This window comes from Astatotilapia calliptera, chromosome 14, assembly GCF_964374335.1.
Source record: "Astatotilapia calliptera chromosome 14, fAstCal68.1, whole genome shotgun sequence".
Classification (NCBI taxonomy): Eukaryota; Metazoa; Chordata; class Actinopteri; order Cichliformes; family Cichlidae; genus Astatotilapia; species Astatotilapia calliptera.
In genome coordinates, this window is record NC_137435.1 from 31,862,540 (window position 1) to 31,882,304 (window position 19,765).

At 42.5% G+C, this 19,765-nt stretch overlaps 1 protein-coding gene across 5 annotated transcripts; it reads right to left on the minus strand.

Annotated features, from left to right (window-relative positions):
- Window positions 1-31: 31 nt before the first annotated feature.
- cep164 (centrosomal protein 164) lies at window positions 32-19,348 on the minus strand. Of its 5 annotated transcripts, XM_080289279.1 has the most exons (29): window positions 19,186-19,348; window positions 18,717-18,800; window positions 18,364-18,475; window positions 16,987-17,058; window positions 15,435-15,660; window positions 14,214-14,378; window positions 14,009-14,119; window positions 13,855-13,935; window positions 13,585-13,689; window positions 10,307-11,191; window positions 9,697-9,750; window positions 9,129-9,259; window positions 8,341-8,880; window positions 8,015-8,146; window positions 7,728-7,923; window positions 5,757-5,834; window positions 5,490-5,612; window positions 4,471-4,614; window positions 4,261-4,344; window positions 4,116-4,184; window positions 3,773-4,032; window positions 3,407-3,583; window positions 2,732-2,888; window positions 2,545-2,652; window positions 2,132-2,234; window positions 1,349-1,735; window positions 1,173-1,245; window positions 953-1,072; window positions 32-806 (listed from the first exon to the last, which is right to left on the minus strand). In XM_080289279.1, the coding sequence occupies exons 2-29, from the start codon at window positions 18,793-18,795 to the stop codon at window positions 710-712; spliced, it is 4,869 nt and encodes a 1,622-aa protein (XP_080145405.1). In that variant the 5' UTR covers window positions 18,796-18,800; window positions 19,186-19,348; the 3' UTR covers window positions 32-709. The 5 variants fall into 5 exon arrangements, with proteins under 5 accessions (XP_080145405.1, XP_026047220.2, XP_080145406.1 ...); XM_026191435.2 differs by lacking the exon at window positions 16,987-17,058; XM_080289280.1 differs by lacking the exon at window positions 10,307-11,191.
- Window positions 19,349-19,765: the final 417 nt, after the last annotated feature.

Genomic DNA, 19,765 nt, shown 5'->3' on the forward strand with positions numbered 1-19,765 from the left:
ACAATTTAACCACAAGTTTTTCCACTGGAAATCATTCGCACATTAAAAATGTTTTATTAAAATATTTCATAGAAAAATACAATATTTACACAAATATGTAACAGGCACAACTAGTCGACAGCTCACTATTACTGATATGCAAACACCAGGAGACTGGACATTAAACATTTTTCAAAGTGGATTGGCTTCACTGTCTTTACAAAAACAACAGGAAATTCAGTCTCTGTTAAAAAGTGCATTACATAAACGGTTAACCTCCATCAGGCCGTGTTGTGGAAGGAAAGGTTTCAGCAATAGAGAAATCGCACAGGACACTTCTCTGTGATTGTCTTATACTTATTAGGAAAACCCAACCCGACACAAGTGAACTACAGCTTTAAAACACAGAGTGGATAAGTTCTGGCATGGACCTCTAACCCTGAATTTGTTTGCCTGAAAAAATAAAAGTAGTTTCTAGTGTTGGAGGATAAAAGTCCTCAGCCCTCTCAGATATGTAACCTCCCTGAATGAACAGCCATGTCCTCTAGAGTGATCTCTTCCTCTGGGAAGAGCAGAGGAGGCTGAACGATCCCTGAAAATTTTCTGAACCGACATATTTAATTTTAAAAGAAGAAGAAGGAATGTAAACATCACGATGCAGACGTGTCACAGTCAGTAATACAAAGTCCTCGGTAACGGTCTCGGTAGAGGGAGGCCGTGCATCATGTTGTCAGTAATGATAGACTCTGATCTGATTGTTGTCATCCAGGCCCAGCTGGACCAGCCCGCTCTTTGAGGAGGGAGCCTGATAGCGGGTGAACAGCGGTCTGAACGGTGGAGTTAAAGATGGCAGGTACAACCCAAGGTGAACTTAGACTAGAGATATTTGCAAAGTGAAAATTTTAAAAAGGAAGTTATATGAAATAAAGGAGAACTAGAGGATGGACTGTGTGTTAGAGTGATGGAAGGATACATGCTGGTGTCTTTCTTGCGCATTTCCAGCCACCTCTTGTTGCCGTCTATCAGCCCCTGCAGCCTTTGGCCGTCCATCTCAGCTGATCTCGGTGTGGAGTGAAGCGCCCGGCTGTGTTCACTGAGACACACACAGGAGTTACCATAAGTACACTTAAAACAGCGTTTGTGTGGAATCTGCTACACAGGCTTGATTAAAGGTGTATTGTAGGTTGCAGTACTTCAGAGGAGTGTATGATGAGTAAGCCGTGGAGGGTCTTGTTGTGCTGGAACCGAGCGGGGCAACAGCTGCTCCTGGACAAGAGAACAATGACACAATTTGTACAACTTTGGTTTTTTTTGTTTTTTTCCCCCCAACGAGTGCTGTTGTTGGTGCACCACTAATCCAACAACATACCAGGGAATATCTGGCTCCAGCGGCTGTTGAGGGTGTCCCTGGATGCCCTCAGCTCACTGCTGATGGGCGTGCTGAAGAGTGGGGGGGCTGCAGGGCCGCTCTGAGTCGCCCAGCTCCACGGTGGCTCTGAGGGCCTCTCCAGAGGAGGAGGCGAGGCTAAGGAGCTGGTTCCCAGGTTGTACATCTGAGCAATGACAGGAGCTGATGAGGAGGAGGTAGGAGCTAGAGTGGAGTGAGGATGAGGTGGAGGGAAAGCTGCGTAAGGTGTGGTGCTCTGCTGCTGGGTCAGTGAACCCAAGGCACCCAGGACGGTGTTGAGCTGGCCTGAGATCTGCTGCAGTGACTCTGCTAATTCCTGGACTTTGGCTGGAACGGTGGGAATATCACCTGAAGAGAGAGGGAGGAGGAGAGTGTAGATTTGCAGAGGTAAGAGAAAATACAACAGGTGAGTTCTTCAAACTGGTAGGAGCGGCTCTCTGGGGACGCACTAGAGCCAAAATGATTGTCTATTAACAGCTGATTTGTGAAGTTTATATACAGAAACATTGGCTCTGACACACAAATCAAAGGGACACTTATAGTCCCCAATCATAAATCAAAGTATGGTATAGGTTACCTTAGATCTGCTAATTCAGTATACTTTGAAAGGGGCTTTACTCTCAGCCCATAGCTACAGGGGAACATGTTACTTCCATCCATCTTCTTTTGCTTAGCAAGGGCTTGTTTGTTGGATTTAGACTGAAATGTGAAAATCCTGTTCATTGTCTGGCGAGCATGCATTACCTGTCCCATATGGCGGTTCCACGGTGCTGCTGAGGTCTGACTCACTCACATCAAAGGTTACCTTCCTTCCTCCGGCGAGCCGAGACAAATCCTCAAACAGCGGCTACGTGGAAAAAGCACCAGGGCGTTACAGTCATCACGACATTCCATTAAAAGTGTGAATTCCCTTCTGCTACACCTTAAATCTAATCCAGGTTATATTTCCAATCCACTGAGACACATTTCATCCTTGCATATAAAGTGTTGAGTGGCAGAAAGGTACCATGCTGCTAAATGTTCTGCTTATTTTTATAGCTTTTCATCAATTTTACTTGGTCAATATAACCTTCTACACTGATTACACAAGCTCATTCCAAGTGAGACTTTAAACAAGCTCACAGAAGAGCACAAATACATGCTGATGACCTCCTGACCTCTTTGGCTATAGAGTTCTCTAGCTGCAGAAGCTGCTCCTCTTTCCTCCGCAGGAGACTGTTTCCTCTCTGAACCGTCCGCTCCAGCTCCGCCACACTGTTGGCCTCCTGACAAAGGGAGGGGAAATTCCCATCTTGTTTAAAAAAAAAATCCGATTGAGGTTTAACACGTAAGGCTCCCCCTTACCTGCTCAAGGTTTATCATCGTCTCTTCGGTCGCTCTTCCCTGAGCGGGGTGGGCCTGCAGGGCCGCCTGCCTCTTCATCAGCCGGCTGCTCTCTCTCTCCAGGAAGAGTTTGGTCTTCTGGATGGAAGCGCCATGTGAGGAGATGTACCGCCGGAATCTGGACACGTTAGAGGTGTGGGGATGGGAAGTGTTGAAGGTAGACACGCACCAAAAACTCAAATGTTTTGATATTTCTATCATACAAACATTAGAACTAGAAACATGCACGCTTCAAAACAATGAAAGGAAGAGTTTTAATCAGTACAACATCAAGTCACTTAAACTTCTGGTATTGGTCTTGTTAGTTAAGTAGCAGAGGGGGTTGTTACGGTAGTCAGTTTTAGCTGATTTAGTACTGAGGACATAAACAACAAGTGCATAAGAGTGGTAACAATGAAAAAAACCCAAATCTGTAATGTCAGATCCGGGAGGAGCTCTGCTTTCACAGCATCTGTCATCTTATTAGGAGTAGTCTACCTCAAAGGTTTTTCAATTTTTAGGATTCGGCTATTTTTTTAGATTGACAAAATGATAAGAACAAAATGCTGGAAAGTACCAAACCATAAACAAACCCCTAATCCTGAAAATTTATAACTGTTTATTCTGTGATTGGTACTGTGTGTGTGCTCCCCTTACTCATCCATGCTGCTGTTGCTGTCAGGTACAGGGGAAAGAGGCGGCTCCTCCAGGTCATCTACATGTAGTGATGTGTCTCTTCTGTCACTGGAGGGCGGCGGCGTCTTCTCTGCCGCCTTCTTTCTGTCCTGCTCTTGTTCCGCGGACGCGCTCGCCCCTTCACCTCGTTCCAGCTCACTGAGAAAACGACAGCAGACTTTTCACATGGAATCATATTTAAAGCCATTAAAAAAGCTAAACAAATACAAAACAAGACAATTCTACATATGCAAGGCGACAGTCATTCTGTCATTTAATACTGAGGCAAATCTATGAGTACCAATCAGAGCTTTTATTTTGAAAGCTATTAGTGTAGGAAGCCTCTACCTGACTCTGTGGCTGAGGCGGTCACATCTCTCCTGCAGCAATGCCACCTTGGTCTCCAGGTGCTCCTTGTCCTCCCTGGCTCTCCTGCTCTCTTCCCTGGCTCGGTCCAACTCCTCCCTAAGCCTCTCCTCCTTCTCCTTGGCCTCACTCCTCTCCTCCCTGGCTCTGTTGATGAGTTCTCTGGCTTGGGCTGTCTCTTCTCTCATCCTCTCGAGTTCCTCTCTCAGCCGGTCTCTTTCCTGGATCAGCCGAGGTAAGGCCTGACGGAGGAAAAAAGGAAAGTTGGCAGATCGCAAAGCAAGTGAATAAAATCTGTTCATTAGGAGAGAGCATGGCTTCACACCTCTATCTGTCGGTCCACTTCCTGCTCCTCTTGTCCAAGCAGCTTCCTCCTCCTCTTCAGATCTGCTGCCTGATAGGAGACAGAAATTGATTAGTCCATGTGGTTCAGATACCTCTTAACAGAGCACATATTGTTTAAAACGGACCTTGGTCTGCAGCATGGCCTCCTGGCTCTTCAGCTCTTTGGCTCTCAGCTCCAGCTGATCCCCCAAATCCTGCAGCTCTGACTCCTACACAAAGAGATAAGATGACTTCCTTTTAGAAAAGGCTAACCTTTACCCTTCCTTGGCACAGCTTAGCAAATATTATGTAAACCCCACCTCAGAGTTAGCATTCGTGTGTCTGTCCTGACTTACCTTGCGTGAGTGTGCCAGCTCAGTCTTTTGTATCTGTGCATCCAGCTGTAAGCGGAGCTTCTCCAGCTGGACAGCATGTGAGGCCTGCAATCGCTCTCTGTCCTCCTGCAGAGTGGACAGCAAGCGCTCCCTCTGAGCCGTCTCCTAGGACACAGACACAATGACGTGACTGATAGTAAGTATCCTGCTTGTTTACAAAAAAAGCCTTGAGGCAAAAGCTTGTGATACTAGTCCACTGTTTAAAATTAAACACAAACGTGACACCGTGTGAGAAAAGCTATTCTTTACTTTAAAGTCCAAAGCATGTGTGGTGTTGTTTTAACAGCTCAGTCTCTCTTTTCCTAGATTCAGACCTGTTATACGCATTTCCAGATTGTTTTTTTCACAGCCTCTCCTAGAGTAAGTTATTTAGCTCCTCTTAAAGTTCTACCTGACTGAATCTGACCAACTCCTCTTAAACAGAAGATGGAAACAGCAGGTGAGTCAGTCTTCTATGCCTGAGCTGGCCAGATTAAGGAAATCTGCACTTACTAATATCATTTGGAGCCAAGAGTAGAAATAAACTGCCTCTTTAGAGCAGTCTGAAATGCTGATATGCCAATCAGACTGATATTAGCCATTTGCTGACATATCAAAAATGTCATTTATGACATTTATGTACAAAGGAAGGAGAAACATCCTTCAACCATGTTATGAATGTTGATGTTGCATACTTTGTCCACCAGAGGGCACTCTGCAACTTTCCTTTTGGCAAAAAGCTTGGTTGGAAACAGATGTTAGGAGCAGAGTCGGGTCGAGCATAAACAAATCATTCAGTATCTTATTAAGCACTTATAAATAACGATATGTGGAAATCTGGTTATGTTTGGTGAATATCGGCTGAAACAACAGTTTTTTTAATCGGTATCGGTCTTAAAAATATCAGCCAGGCTCTAGTCTGAAGATCATTTCTTACTTGAAAGTTTGGCTATATGTTTATAAGAATCTACAGTACAACTAAATCTGAAACGCTCCCTGACCTCGTCTAGATATTTCTCTCTTATGCTGTTCATCTCTCTCCTGTGGTCGTTCCTCAGCTGCTCCAGCTTCCTCTCGTGATCCCGCTGCACTTCCTCTCGCACTTCCTGGAGCACATCGGTCAGCTGGGCAGCGGTGCAGAAAAGGGGGAAGGAAATTTTTTTAAAAAGAAGTTATAACCCATTCTAATGCTACTAGTGCTTCACGCCCTTTAAGCTCATATTCACAGAGATGATGATTCAATGCTGTATAAAAATGTGTCCTCTAACCTCGCGGTGGTACTCGGCCAGTTGCAGCTCAGGCCGCGGACTCATCATCAGCTCCCTCCTCCTCTCTGTGCTTCTGACCTTTATACACACAAAAAAGTGCAAACACAGACAGATCATTAATCCGTGTTTGTTGTGTTCGTGTACTATCAAAGCAAACCCATGGATCGGTTGGTTTTAATGTTTACATTAGTATATCACACTACCACTGGCCACAAAGATCATTTGGCAGTTTAAACTGAGACCATTTAGATCCTGGCAATGTCTGTCTTTTCTGTCTTTACAAAAACTAAAAAAACAAAGCTACAACTGTATGGTGACGCAGACACTTTAGGACTTTAGGTCATGGACATAAAATATGTTGGTATGTTAGTACCACTGTGATCAAGAATTCTTGCCCTGAGTGACAAGTCTAACTAGAAATGGAGTTACAAGGACTAGGTCACAACAAAACTGACTTCTGGAGTCCTTTCACTACACAAGACAACAAACATCCAGGTTTAACCTACCAGCATCTAGTGTGAGTCAGTGGTTTGTTTTTCAGTCCAGATTGCTTCATAACAAGGACAATATTTGACTATTTACTGAACCCAACTTTAATCTTGATTTCTCCCATGAAAGCAGCTACAATACATTTGCTTCCTTCAGAACGTGTATGATCACTTTTCTATAAATCGCAATAACAATCTTAATAAATCAAGATAGGAAAAAAACTTTCACCTATCAGGGGCGGATCTAGAGAAAGTTTCGTAGGGTGGCATCAGGATGGCATGGAAATCAAATGGGATGGCAAAATGTAAGCCTTTTTTGAAACACATATGCAGGTGTTACACTTACTGCATGATTTAAATGCAGTAAGTATACACATGCTTCATATAAATATAGTCTATAACTTAATTATTTTCTGTAGCTCACATAATTAAACTTTTCAGTTACATAACACGTGAATTTTTACTTTATGTACTGTATAGCCTGTATAATAAATAAATACATATAAAAATATCGTTTTTTAATCAGAAGTCTGGATTTAGTGGCCTGTCACTAAAATTTAAAAACTGATGTATACTTTGAAGTCCAAACTTTCAACACAAGCTGAAATAGAGACTCAGCGTGGCTCCAGCTTGTTGCTATGTCAGCTTAATCACATGCCGGTCCTGCAATTCGGAGGTGCAGCACACACAGTGTTAAGAACAGTCACCTTCATTCCACCTTCAAAGTGTTAATGCTATCTTATCTTAATAAACAACACCGTCATATGCAAAACTAGGGTGGCACTAGAGGTGGCAAGAGATCATTTTAGGGTGGCACATGCGACCCCATACCACTCCTCTAGATCCGCCCCTGTCACCTGTCACCAACAGCCCCGGGTTTGAGTTCCCTCACCTATAATAAATTATCTCCCACATGGAGACAAGATTAATCACAATATAAAAGCAAATGTGTACTTTATTTCAGACAGGTATATGACACACAGTTAGTTTAATAGGATTCTATTAAAGGGATACCTTCTCATAACTACATACAGGATGTGGCCTCTATAATTATTAAAGCAGCTATCAAAATATAGCCCCCACAGTAAGAGAACTCTCACCTCATGCGTTACATGTCACTTAACATTTTATTTTAAAAGTTCGAGCATTGCTGCTCAGCAGTCCAGGGTCTTCTTTCTCTTACTTGCTTCATAATGTGTCAAATGTTTCAGGATGGTGAAAGGCTAGCATTGTTACAGATGCAGTATGCGGTTTAGCATTGTCTTGCTGAAATATGAAAGGCCTTCCCTGAATCTGGATGGGAGCATGTGGTGCTCTAATTCCATTCCATCACAGATGCAGGATTTTGAACTGAGTGCTAGTAATAAGTTGGATGGTCCCCCTCCTCTTTAGTCCAGTGAACACTGTGATTTATCTGACCTAAATATCCCTATAAAGACAAGCTGTCTGAGGATAAAAAAAAATCAGCAGCATCAACAGTTACCTCCTGTTTCAGAGAGTCCAGTTTCTCCTTCCTCTCTCTCTGGAGCCTCTTCTTCTCTGTCTCCAGCTCTTCTTCTAACTCCGCCTTCAGTCGCTCGATGTCCCGTGTCTTCTGGGCCTCCAGTCTTTCCCGCGCTGCAGTTTGCTCTTCCTCTAGAGTGACACGTACCTCCTTTAACAGGACTTCACTCTCTTCCCTGCACATGACGCAGATGTTCATGTTAATACAGGGATTGTGTTTTTTCACTTCTTTAGGGGCGACTGTGCTGATGTGTTTTAAGCGTTGACCTGAGTTTGTGTTGCTGCTGCTCCCTCTCCCTCTTCGTAGACTCTCTGAGCTCCTCCAACATTCTGTCAGACTCCTCGTTCAGCCTGGTCTCCTCCTCTCTCCTTCTAGACAGGAGGTGCTGCCGTAAAGCCCTGAGGGAGAGGCATGTAAATTCAGAAGCATTTGTGTATGTAGTTACAACAAAAAAAACCTTTGGAAGCAAAGGAGCTTCATCAATTCGCGGATTCACACCTCATGAAATAATAACAATAAAGAGCAGGAAGTAAACAACACAATACAAAAACAAATTTAAAGGTGCTGTCTTTGAGTTTGACCTCCTACCAACCTCAGTCTTTCCTCAGTCTCCCCCCTCAGTTTCTCCTCCTCCTCCTCCTCTTCTCTTTTCAGCTCTTCCCGGAGCAGACGAATCCTCTCTTCTTTTTCCTTAGCTATGCGCTCCTTCTCCTCCTCTATCTCTCGGTCAGCTTTCCTCCTTTCCCTCTCCATCTCCTCTCTTTCCTTCTTACTTCTCTCCTCTCTCTCTAGCCTCTTTCTCTCCTCTTCTTCTTCTTTCTCACTCTCTTTCTTCTCCCCATCTTTCCGGCTTCTCCCTCCCAGCTCTTCTTCCAAAGCCCTCTCTTGTTTTTTTAAGGAGCGTTTAACACCATCAGCTTGGATGCTCAAAAACCGTGCCTGTCGGCCCCTGGAAGTTTCAGGCCTCTCAAATCCCAGAGGTACGCCGAGGCCCTGGGCCGTTTGCCTGGGGGTGACAGCCTGGTCTGAATGCGAGGAGATGGAGGGTGACGGTGAAAGGCTGGACTGGTGAAGGACAAGCCGGTCAACTTTATGCACTGGGGATGTGTCTCTGTCTTTGGCCAGCACATGGCTAAAATAAAAGAATGAGAGCAAAAGAGTTAAAAGGTGTTGTATTTGTTCATCATAATTCTATGAACAGGCAAGAAGGGCATAAGTCTAAAGCTTTCTTTATAAACTGTAAATGTTGTAAAAAGTAGATGTTTCTTTACTAAAAAAACAAAATAGACCGAGTGCTAAGTGCAACTTCTTAAGAGGATAAAGTCACATAAAATCAACAAAGCAGATATTTTTGAGGACCAATATGTAAACCAAAGGCACCTCTTGCTGCCCTCTCCTCCTTTCCTTTCCCCCTTTTCTCCTTTCTCCTCCTCCTTCTCCTCTGTGTCAGTTTTTTCCAGTGGACTGACAGCATCAGACAGATCGTTGATGTCCAGAGCCTTCTGCGACAGCTGAAAGACAGAGTTTGAAATCTAAAAATCATTTATCAGATGTGTCGCAGCTGCAAATTTTTGCTTCTTTTTTTTTTTACACTGGAAGAATAAAAAGAGATTTATGCAGTTAAATGAAAGGGAAGCTTTTTGGATTTTGAAATTCTAAAAAGACATTTATTTTCTGAACCCTTTAGACCATTATAACTTGTCCAAGCCTGCCTATCAGTGGAACACCACAAGAAAAAAAGTGTCATTGTCCCCACATAGCCTGTTATTAAAATAAATAAAATGTAACACCTCATAAAGGCTTTTAAGAGGCTTTTAAGATGAAATGAGTCGGGTTTTTAGGTCATGACCATGCCATATTTAAAAGAGTCTTGGGGGATTTTTGGGGGGGGTTTGTTTTGGCTTTTTGAGCACAGTAGGTTGAATGGTAAATGAGTTAGGGTGCATACCTTGTTATCTATGGAGGACGACGCCTCCTCAATGTTCTTACTGGCTTCAGAATTCTGCAATAGTACAGACAGTGATCATGTAACGTTCTCGCTGATAACCTATGTCTAAACAACTGAACTGCCCACAAGCAACACTGGACATCCAAGCATGCTGTCTCTACCAAAGCCACAGAAAGACACTAAGGGTGATTCCAAGCTACAGCCTACATGCAAACACAACCAAGGCCAGACTGCAGGCAGGCACACTGCAAAATCATTGTGCAACTAAAGCAAGCACACTCTCCAGGTGAAGGGCAAGGTTGTGGGATATGACAGTTCTGTCTGAACAGAAAACTCAAACCAGCAACTTAAGGTCAGGTCAGCTTAATAAGTCTGCACTGTCAATGGGAAAATGCTCCAATCCAATCCTCAGGGGCTCAGATAGATTGACCTTTTGCCCGATTTATCATTCAGTGTGTGAATGAAGACTTCCAGACAGGAAGTCGCAGGGCAAGTAGCAGCCCCTAAGGCAGTGGAGTTGGAGCCTGAGAGCTACTACATGCACCTGCTTGCAAAAATCAAGCAAGACTAAGACTGAGAGGCAACACAGAGGCACAACATTGGACCCTACCTCTGCAGGAAGGGAAGAATTTTTTGTCACATTTTTCATCTTCCGATCATTACTGGCTGGTTGGTCATAAGCGCCTTCCTCTTTAAACCTCTCTATAACCTCCTCCTCCTCCTCCTCCTCCTTGCTGTCTAATGCTCTCTGGCCAACTGAGTCCTCCTCTAGCTCCACTCCCCCCCTCTCTGTGTCTTCTCCTTCGCTCTGTACACATCTTTCCAACACCTCATCACTCTCTGTCAGTTTCCTCCGGCTTAGAGAGCACCTCTCCAAAACCTTATCGCTCTCCTCCTCCTGCCCTCCTTTGCTACTGGTCTCGACCTCCTCTTCCTTTCTCTCACTGTGCCCTCCGTCACTTACAGTTCTCTCAAGCTCATCCCTCTCTTTGTCAGTTCTGTCCTCCTCCCGACTTTCTCCACCTTGATCACTTTTGGAGGACTTCTTCACGACTTCACTGCTACTATCCTCACATTCCTCTTCTTCTATTTTTTGCTGCTCTTCTTTCCTCTCTATGTCTTCATCTTCGTTCTCATCCTTATCTTCACAGCACTCTTCCTCTAGCTCATTATTTTCATCTTCCCCTTTCTTGTTCTCTCCAGCCGCTTTCCTTTGAGCATCCTCTATCTCTTTCCCCTCCTCTTGGCTTTTTCCATCTTCCTGTCTACCTTCCACATCTCCTTTTGTCTCTTTTGCTCCTTTTTCATCTTTGTCTAATGTGCTACCCTGCTGCTCTTCTTCCTCTGCCTCATTTAACTCCTCTGCTACCTCCTCTTCTGAGTGCTCAGCAGAGTGTTCAGGATCAGGAGTGACAGCATCAGCCCCTTCCTCACTGACATGATTTCCACTGCCTGTCTGTGGAGAGAGGTGGCTGTGGCGACCCTTCAGAGAATCCTGGGTGGAAGACAATGGGAAGAATGGTCCATCCATCCCACACCTTGTTAGGCAGTCAGCACATAAAAATAAATCCACCAAACAAGAACATGCATGTCTGCACAAACAAAAGACACAAACATTGTGGTTCTGGGACTCACATTTAAACACAAGCACAAACACGGGGGATAGTTCGAGCAGGTGTGTTTTATGACTGTGATTTCCTTGTTTCAGCACTGAATCAGTACACCTTTACGCTGACAAATCAACAGGGAATTCTGTTATTCTCCCCCAAAACACACCAAATTTATGACTTTGGGTGCAAGCCTTGATTTGGTGAAAAAAAAAAAGTCTAAATAAGTTTACTACAGGTAAAGAAGCTAGTGATACAACTGCATTTACAGTTTTTCTCCTTATTTATCCCTTCAGCATTTAAATCAGTCATGCAGCATAATTCACTAAGGTGCATATAAAAGAAGCAAAGGTGCCTTAAACCGGCATTCCTTATAAATAAATCAGCAGGAGGCGACTCCTCCAGTCATGAAAAGAAATCTAGTTATAGAGACATCTAAGAGAAAATGACCCTTCAGCTCCCTGTGACTTCTGCAAACACTTTCTTAATGAGCTAATAGACTTAATTACTAGTTTAGTCTTACTCAATCCAACATAATGTTCACTTTGTCCCCATTAGAGTCAAGAAAGACGATAGAGCAGGGTATGGGCACACAGTGTCCCTCAGCTTCTCAGTCAGACTCAGAACTCGAGTCCAGTATGAAGACAGAGGCATCACAGCTGGACATTTGGCTAACACAGTGGGTTATGTAATTATTACTGGGTCCATTTTAACCTCACATGGCAACAATAGTTGTTGCTAGGGAAATGCTGCACAAGAGCACGGAGCACATAGCAGAAATGAGACAATTTTCTCAACTTGTGTTAATTTATTTGGCATGTGAGGAAAAACTGGTTTTATTTGAAAGGAAACTCAACCTCCTGAAACATCCAGCTAAACTAGAAGGAGTCTGACTTCATGAAGCCAAGCGTGGCTTTATAAACTTGTTTTTTCACATAAGCATCAAATCTTAAATGAAATCCTCAAATTTTGTATTTTTTTCAGAACCACAGAGCACATCACTGTTCTACTAGACTACTTTTGCTAGCCGAACATTTTACAGAATATTCGTTTAGCTCAGTTGGATGAGCAGGCGACCATATGCTGTACGGCTGAGAGCCGACAGCCTGGGTTCAAGTCCGAAACGTGGCCCTCCTGTCAGTCTTCACTTTACCTATCCAATAAAGCCATAAAAAAAGAAACTGTTGCACTATCCTTAGGGAAAGGCTACAAAGTATCTGTCACTGTCCAAAAACTTATGGACCCTTCTCTAACCTCTCCTTGGTCTACTCTTCCACATTTGCTTAGGGCATAAAAACTACACACATATTAGGTCTGTCAGACTTCAAGCAACAAAGATGTGCCCGCGTTCTCAACTTTGAAAGCCATCTGTGCTCCTTTTGGTGATTGTGTTTTTCAATATAGAAATAAAGTGTGTCACAAATTTGTGCATCATTAGTAAGTAAATTGCATTTTATCCCTCAACACTTTTTTAAAATTTAATTTGGCCCGATTAACAAACCTGGCCGTGTCTGTATTATATATACATTTCAGGAAAAAAAACTATTTATATGACTTATTAAATTACATGATATAAATACAACTGCTCAGTGGTGATGGTAAGGAATTATACTGTGAATGATATACTTAAATAAATAAATTCATGAATGAGTTTTGATGGCGATGGCCCATGCTCTTGCTGTTTAGAGAGCAAAGCAGTAACAGTGGCAGTAGGAGGACAGAAGGACAAAGAGGAAGACACAGTAACAGCCGTGCCCGTAGGACAGATCCCAGCAGCACAGCAGCTGCAGGGACACACATGGGTCACAGTGCAAAGGTGAAAGGTTTAAAGGTCAAAGAGACACAAGAGAAGCAGAAACATATGGTTTAGAGACCACAGTTAGACAAGACAACAAGAAAAGTCCCTTCTTGTAATCATAAAAACACTTATAATAATATAGCACCAATACCCATTAATAACACTTCTAGTTAAACAGGCACTGAAAATACAGCAGTGTTTGTGTATTTTCTAAATCTCTCACTCTGCAGTTTTACCAGAGGAAAGGTACCCGAGACCCCCATTCTTCACAAACATATTCTGATCTTTGTACAAAATCTCTGGTTTAAAAAACAGAAACACAACAATCATTATAATACCTCGAATGTGCCGCACATTAAACAACACACCACAGCCGTTCAAAGACACACACACAGGTGAAGAGGGCAGAAGTGGCAGAGAGGTTTTACTTGTTGAGAGCGAGAAAGAGAGAAATGATGCGTGGACACTGTTGTGTGCTTTTACTTGTTGTGACTGCGGTTCAGGGCTGTGGTCACCAGACAGGCCCAAATCCTGCAACTCGGGCTCCGTCCTCTCCTCAGCTGGTGCTGCGCCAGTGGCATCACTTTCCTGCAGTAAACATTTACACAGGAAACTTTAACACGGACACTGATAAACCATTAATTAGGAAACATAATTATACTTTCTATAAATGAGAAGGTGCATAATGGTCAATGCAGTTATTTGTGCCTAAATTATAACTCAGAGTAGTAAAAAGCTAGTAATCCTGTCTACCTCATACTTTAGGCTTCCTCCGAGGGCATCCAGATCCAGGTGGAGATTCTTCAATAGTCTGTCTGAATCATGAGGACTTGGCTGGAAAGAACAGTCGCTGGTTACAGAAGGACGTGAAGTGTATTTCCTGGGAGCTACAGGAAGCTAAACCAACCTCGTTTTCTGAGATTTTGTCATCATCACTGTCAAAATCGGGCAAAGTAAATGACACTCTCTCTTCCTGTCGGATGCCGAGTATTCTGGTTGCTCCACTGGTTCGAGGAGCCTGAAAAAGAATGAATGGAAGGAAGAGATTCAGATGGGATAAAAAGGGAGAAGCACAACATTTCATCCATAACGTAGCATGATGGCTCTTTTACCTGTAGGGGTTTCTTGAGGGGTTCCAACCCCCCAGAGCTGCCGAGAGACCCCCGCAGAGCAGTGGCAGATCCAGAGAGAGCGCTTTGGCTGGGGGCATCTAGACCTCGCAGGGGAGCCAGGCTGGTAAGCGAAGATTGCAGAGGTCCCAGAGACGAACTGAGGGCCTGTAGGAGAAGAGACGCAGTCGGTGATGTGAGCTCTCGCTTTTCAACAAACCCTTTTTTAGGAATGCATCGTGTTCTCTGACATGGAAGTCTAGTTTTAATATTGCAGTAGAAAGAAAATGTATTTGGGCTCTTTAGATGTTTATATTTTAATAACGTAATACCACTAATTAGACATTTCCACAACTCCTTCTGCAGCAGTCCAAAATTCCAGCCTGTGACATAAAGAACTCTCTCAGTCACAGGGAGAACACAGAGTTCTGCAGCAGATGGCCCGGACCCCAAGAGAGCCCCGATTACAACACCGAGTCAGTGGGGATTATGCAGAAGCAGATGCAGAAGACACTGAGGCAGCATAACACTATATAAAAACATTGATAAAGTGTCCACAATGTTAGAAACTGATTTTGCAAAGTGTGCATAAAAGGACCTTGGCGGGCTAAATCTGAGCATTTTAAGGGCTAATTGAAAAAAACAACAACAACAACAACACTGACAACACGACGGTGGAGCAGTGGTTAATCTCACAGCAAGAAGGTGTTGGGTTCAAATCCACCATCTGGCCGGGGCCTTTGTCTGTAGGTTAGTTTAGTTGATGATTCTAAGCTGCCCACAGGTGTGAATGTGAGCATGAATGGTTGTCTGTCTCTCTTTGTCAGCCCTGTGACAAACTTGCAACCTTTCCAGGGTGTAGCCCACCTCTTGCCCTATAGCAGAAGAGATTGGCTCCAGCATGGTTAAGTGAAAGAAGCTGGATGGATGGAGGTTGGAGTTGTGAATTTCAAACTTTAAGAATCAACAGGCTAACCCTTATGAGCTCAGAAAACCTCCTAATAACCCAGTAACAAACAGTAGTTTGTTGTTCGGCTACAGTTTTAGTAGTGAAAATACGAACACACACATATACATACACGTTTGTCCCTATAACCACTTAATCAATCTATACACATCTTATTTGCAGTCCACTTATACTCTGATGCAATGTTGCTCGATAAGTAAACATAAAATTTTTGTCTAAAACAAGAAGGAAGAAAATAAATCAATAAAACCACTCACCCCATGAGTTTTGAGTGGTTCCTTCTTCTTCTTCTCTTTCTTCTCCTTCTTTTCTTTCTTCTTTTTCTTGTCTTTCTTGGCTCCTGCGCCCCCAGCTGTGGCTGTGAGCTGAGCTCGCTCACGCTCCTGGGCCACCAGGCGTCGGTAGTGCTCGTCACAGGGGTGATCCCAGGTGGACTGACCCGTGGAGAAGTTGAAGTAGTAGATGTCCCCTGTCACGTCCTGGCTGTGGGTAAGGAGAAAGGAAACGGGAGTCATTCACTGTTCTATTCAGTCTTGAGTCACCCCACATTTCTTTATAATTTTACTTTGAAGGTATCAGACATTCTTGAAATTATTTAAAATGGCCTTGTGCAACAACACCATTAACACTTACCAAACTGAAGGGATGAACCAGTGTGGACAACTAAAGCAAACCTGTTGTAGGAGGACAAGCTGGTGGTGCTGGATGGATCATATAACCCCACCTCCTACATTTTTATGTCCATTAAGCATTACAAATGATTATTATGCTATAACTGTCTTAATAATTATTTAGGTTTAGTTAATACATTCAGTTAAAAACCATAGAATCCATTCTTACAGTTAACACCACTCTTTGAGGACATCATAATGAAGCTAAATTATATAAAACACATGAGCCAAGAATTAGAAGGATGGCTATGTTAATCTATTACGTTAATCTATCATCTATCTACAAGTAATAATAACTGCTTTGTAAGCCATGTGTTGCTGGGTTAGAGGCATTATTTTGTCAATAGCTCTGACGTCTCCCTGGAGAATTTGATAAGAGATGGTTGCTACACACTTTGGCATTCAGTTGTCAACAACAGACCCTCACTTGTAATTAGCTGGAAATTACACTGTAATCCACACCTTAAAAACACTTTGTAAAACACCTGAATTTGCCAGAGCATACGTGAAAGGGGACTTATACAGAGGCGGAGCCAGACATTTGAAACACCCGGGGCTTAGCCCAAAAGGGTAGTATGCATGTGGGATATATATTTTTGTGTGTGACTGAAATGACTGAAAGATTAATAGGCTCTGTTTTGAGTTTTGTTCAAAAAAGAATGACTTCATATAGGGAAAAATATATATCACATATGCAGGACACCTTGAACTAGGTTTTTAATTAAGCAGCAAGGCAGAACAAAGTCGGGGCTGTATCAAGACATGAGGACTAAACCCCAATTCAACCAGACCCAGAACTGATCCGGAATTAAAACAGGACTACAACAGTTCAAAATCAGGACTACTGAGGACTTAACCAAGACAGAACCAGAATCAGAACTAGATGATAGTAGCACTAAAAATCATCATAGACCTGCACTACGATTATTTTTTAATTCTACCAAAGCACACTATTTAGATTCAGAAAAGTTTATATAATAATTTAGCCTTGTTGTGCAAACAAGTCTGCATAACGTAATAAATATAGAATTTGAAAAATAACAAACCTAAAAAGAAACACTAGGTACGAGATACATGAGTACCTATGATACGGTGATACTTTTGGTAAACAACCATTTGACTAACATGTGTGTCTCACCTGCTCTTGTTCCACCTCTGTTCTGTCCTCATTCTCTCTCTCCCTCTCTGTTCCTCTCTCTCCCTCTTTGTGCTGACAATCATCAAATATACAGTTGAAACCAGATATTTACATACTCTTCAGATCAAAACACAAACACTTTAATTGTAACATCAAATCAGACTAAATGTTTATTTTTTTAGATTGCTAAATATAAAAAACATATTTGTTAACTTTAAGAGTAAAGAGAGAAACTATCTGTATTTCTTAATTGCAAATGGCACCAAATTGTATTCAAAATTGAGCCACACTTATGGAGCTCCACAGTTCTTTTCCTGGTGTTTTGGTTGACATCTCTTGATTTTCCCATTTTAAAGAAACAGGCTCTGTGTTTTGCCTTATATGCATCCACAGCTGTGCCACCAATTTACTCACATGGACTCTACTAACCTATCAGAAGCTTCTTCAGCTCAGAATGGAATCATCTGGAGTTTCTTATTAATTAACAATAAACTTAGTGTATATGTGCTCCTAAATTTGATGAAAGTGATAAAAAATAGACAGCTCTGTCTCTCTTTATTCTGACATTTAACTAATTCAAAAGATATTTCAATATTTATTTATCCAAAACAAAACAAGTTTACTCTAAATTGATGTTGTGCAGTAAAAAAATGTTCTTGTGTTTTCCATAAAGTGTATGTAAATATCTGGTTTCAACTGTGAATATACTGCTGTGTATTGAAGTTCCTCTTGTTTTGCATAGAAATATACTGAACAACATACAAAGCATAATATATAAAATACTACCAGAGTTTTTTCTTTGAAAGAAGCCCCTTATGTCCATTCTTGTATATCAGTACATTACTGAAACCGATTTATTTAGCCGTGGAGGGTAACAACTAAAAATATGAAATAAACATACATGTAAGCTAAGAGTCTCTAAAGAAACAGCATTGTTGTTGTTCGGCTTTTCATTTCACCATTTGTTGATTCACTCGAAGAGCAAGTAACGTAATATGGGCCAAGTGATCAGTTTGATATCAATCTTTCGTGATACACCGTCATATTTACATTATTTGTACGGTACGAATGATTTGCTTTGGTACCTGATCGAACTCTGCCTGGCTCCGTTTTAGTGTCTGAGCTCGGATCATACCAATATTAGGGGGGATTTACGCACAGTCGTAAATTCCCACAGTGTGCACTATGTGCTTCGAATATTGTGTGTAGTTTTTGTTTTATACAGTTGTCAGCCAGGCATCTAACTATGAAAAAATTACACCCCAAAAGACTTCTGACAAAACAACCCGGGCTTAAGCCCAGTAAGCCGCCCCCCGCCACTGGACTTATATCTCTGGTGCTTGAGGTCCACTCCCTGGGTGCTTTCCCATTACTTACCAAGGCTTCCACTCAGGAGGCAAAGGGGCGACGATGCCCTCCCTCGCCAGCCACAGAAGCTCGGGCTCATTGTCGGGGTCAATGCCAATCTCTCTTGCATACTCTTGGATCTCTGATCAGAAGAAAAGAAGAAGAGCTGAATGCAAAGTATACACCATCATGTAGCATAGTTTTGGAAATCTCCAGAATTTAAGCCATAAAGCACTGCAGTTCTGCATGAGCTCTGTTTATGGAACCTGAATGCAACATGTTCCGGACTAATATTAGTTCAGCGTTTAGGTGTGAATAAACACAAGTAAGCCACAGTGCAGTTTAAATCTCATCAACTGTGCTGTTCAATGATGCTGGGGTACCTTGTTCAGAGGGTATATAATTCTCATCGTATTCCTCTTCGAGGATCAGCTGGTCTCCTACGAGAGCAGCTGCAGTCATGGTTACTGCAGAGACAAAACATAATTCACGCACATATTATAAAACAATGGCGACGCCGTTTGCATCAACATCTCTTTTGAAAACGGCAGGTTTTGCGTTGTCGTTTAGCTAAAGGGGTAAAATTTACACATTAGCTAACTTTTGTCGGATATTTGTTGTATACTGACTAACAATGTTTAGCATGGGGAAAAGGGCTTCTGGGCTAAAGCCACAGTCAGCATACAATCAACATATAATCCTTGCTGAGGACAGCAATTAGGGTCGGGGAGTAAAAGGAGCGAAATAAATCTAATTAATCTAACGTTAGCATCTCAGCTAATTTCCACGTTAGCGTAACGTTAGCTCAGGAAGCTAAGTAGTTGGAAAGCAGATTAGAGCCGAGCCGTTTACCTTCCCAACTTTAAATTAACCTCTGTGGAAGCAACGCTTAGCAGTCAGTTCTTTGACGGCGGCATTGTGCACAAAGACAGGGGAAAGATGCGAAAGTTACACTTCTAACAACATCTCCAAGGACGCTTCCTTCGTTTCCTGTTGGAGACGTTTGAATCTGACTGGCTGAGCCACTCGAGGCGTTCACATGTACTCGGAAACTCAGCAATTGTCAGTATATCCAGTTTATGTGTATTACAGTACATGGTGAAATTAGACTTTAACAGAGGTGTTAACGGTGAGCATACTGTCATTTATTTTAGTTTACGCATATAGACTCAAAATAAAAATAAAATGTCTGAAATATATGAATAAAATCTGTTCATATGATACGACAACGTTAATATGAAAGGTATGGTTTGCAAAATGGTTTTGAGACTTGCTATGATGTATCTCTTGGAGACTGGTACTGGCAAAAACACAGGAGGCCAAGCTATAGGTGATAGAGTTGAGGATACTCAGTGACCATAATGGATCAGATCCGAAATGAGTATGTCAGAGGGACGACTCAGGTTGAGCATTTTGGAAAAATAGTTACAGA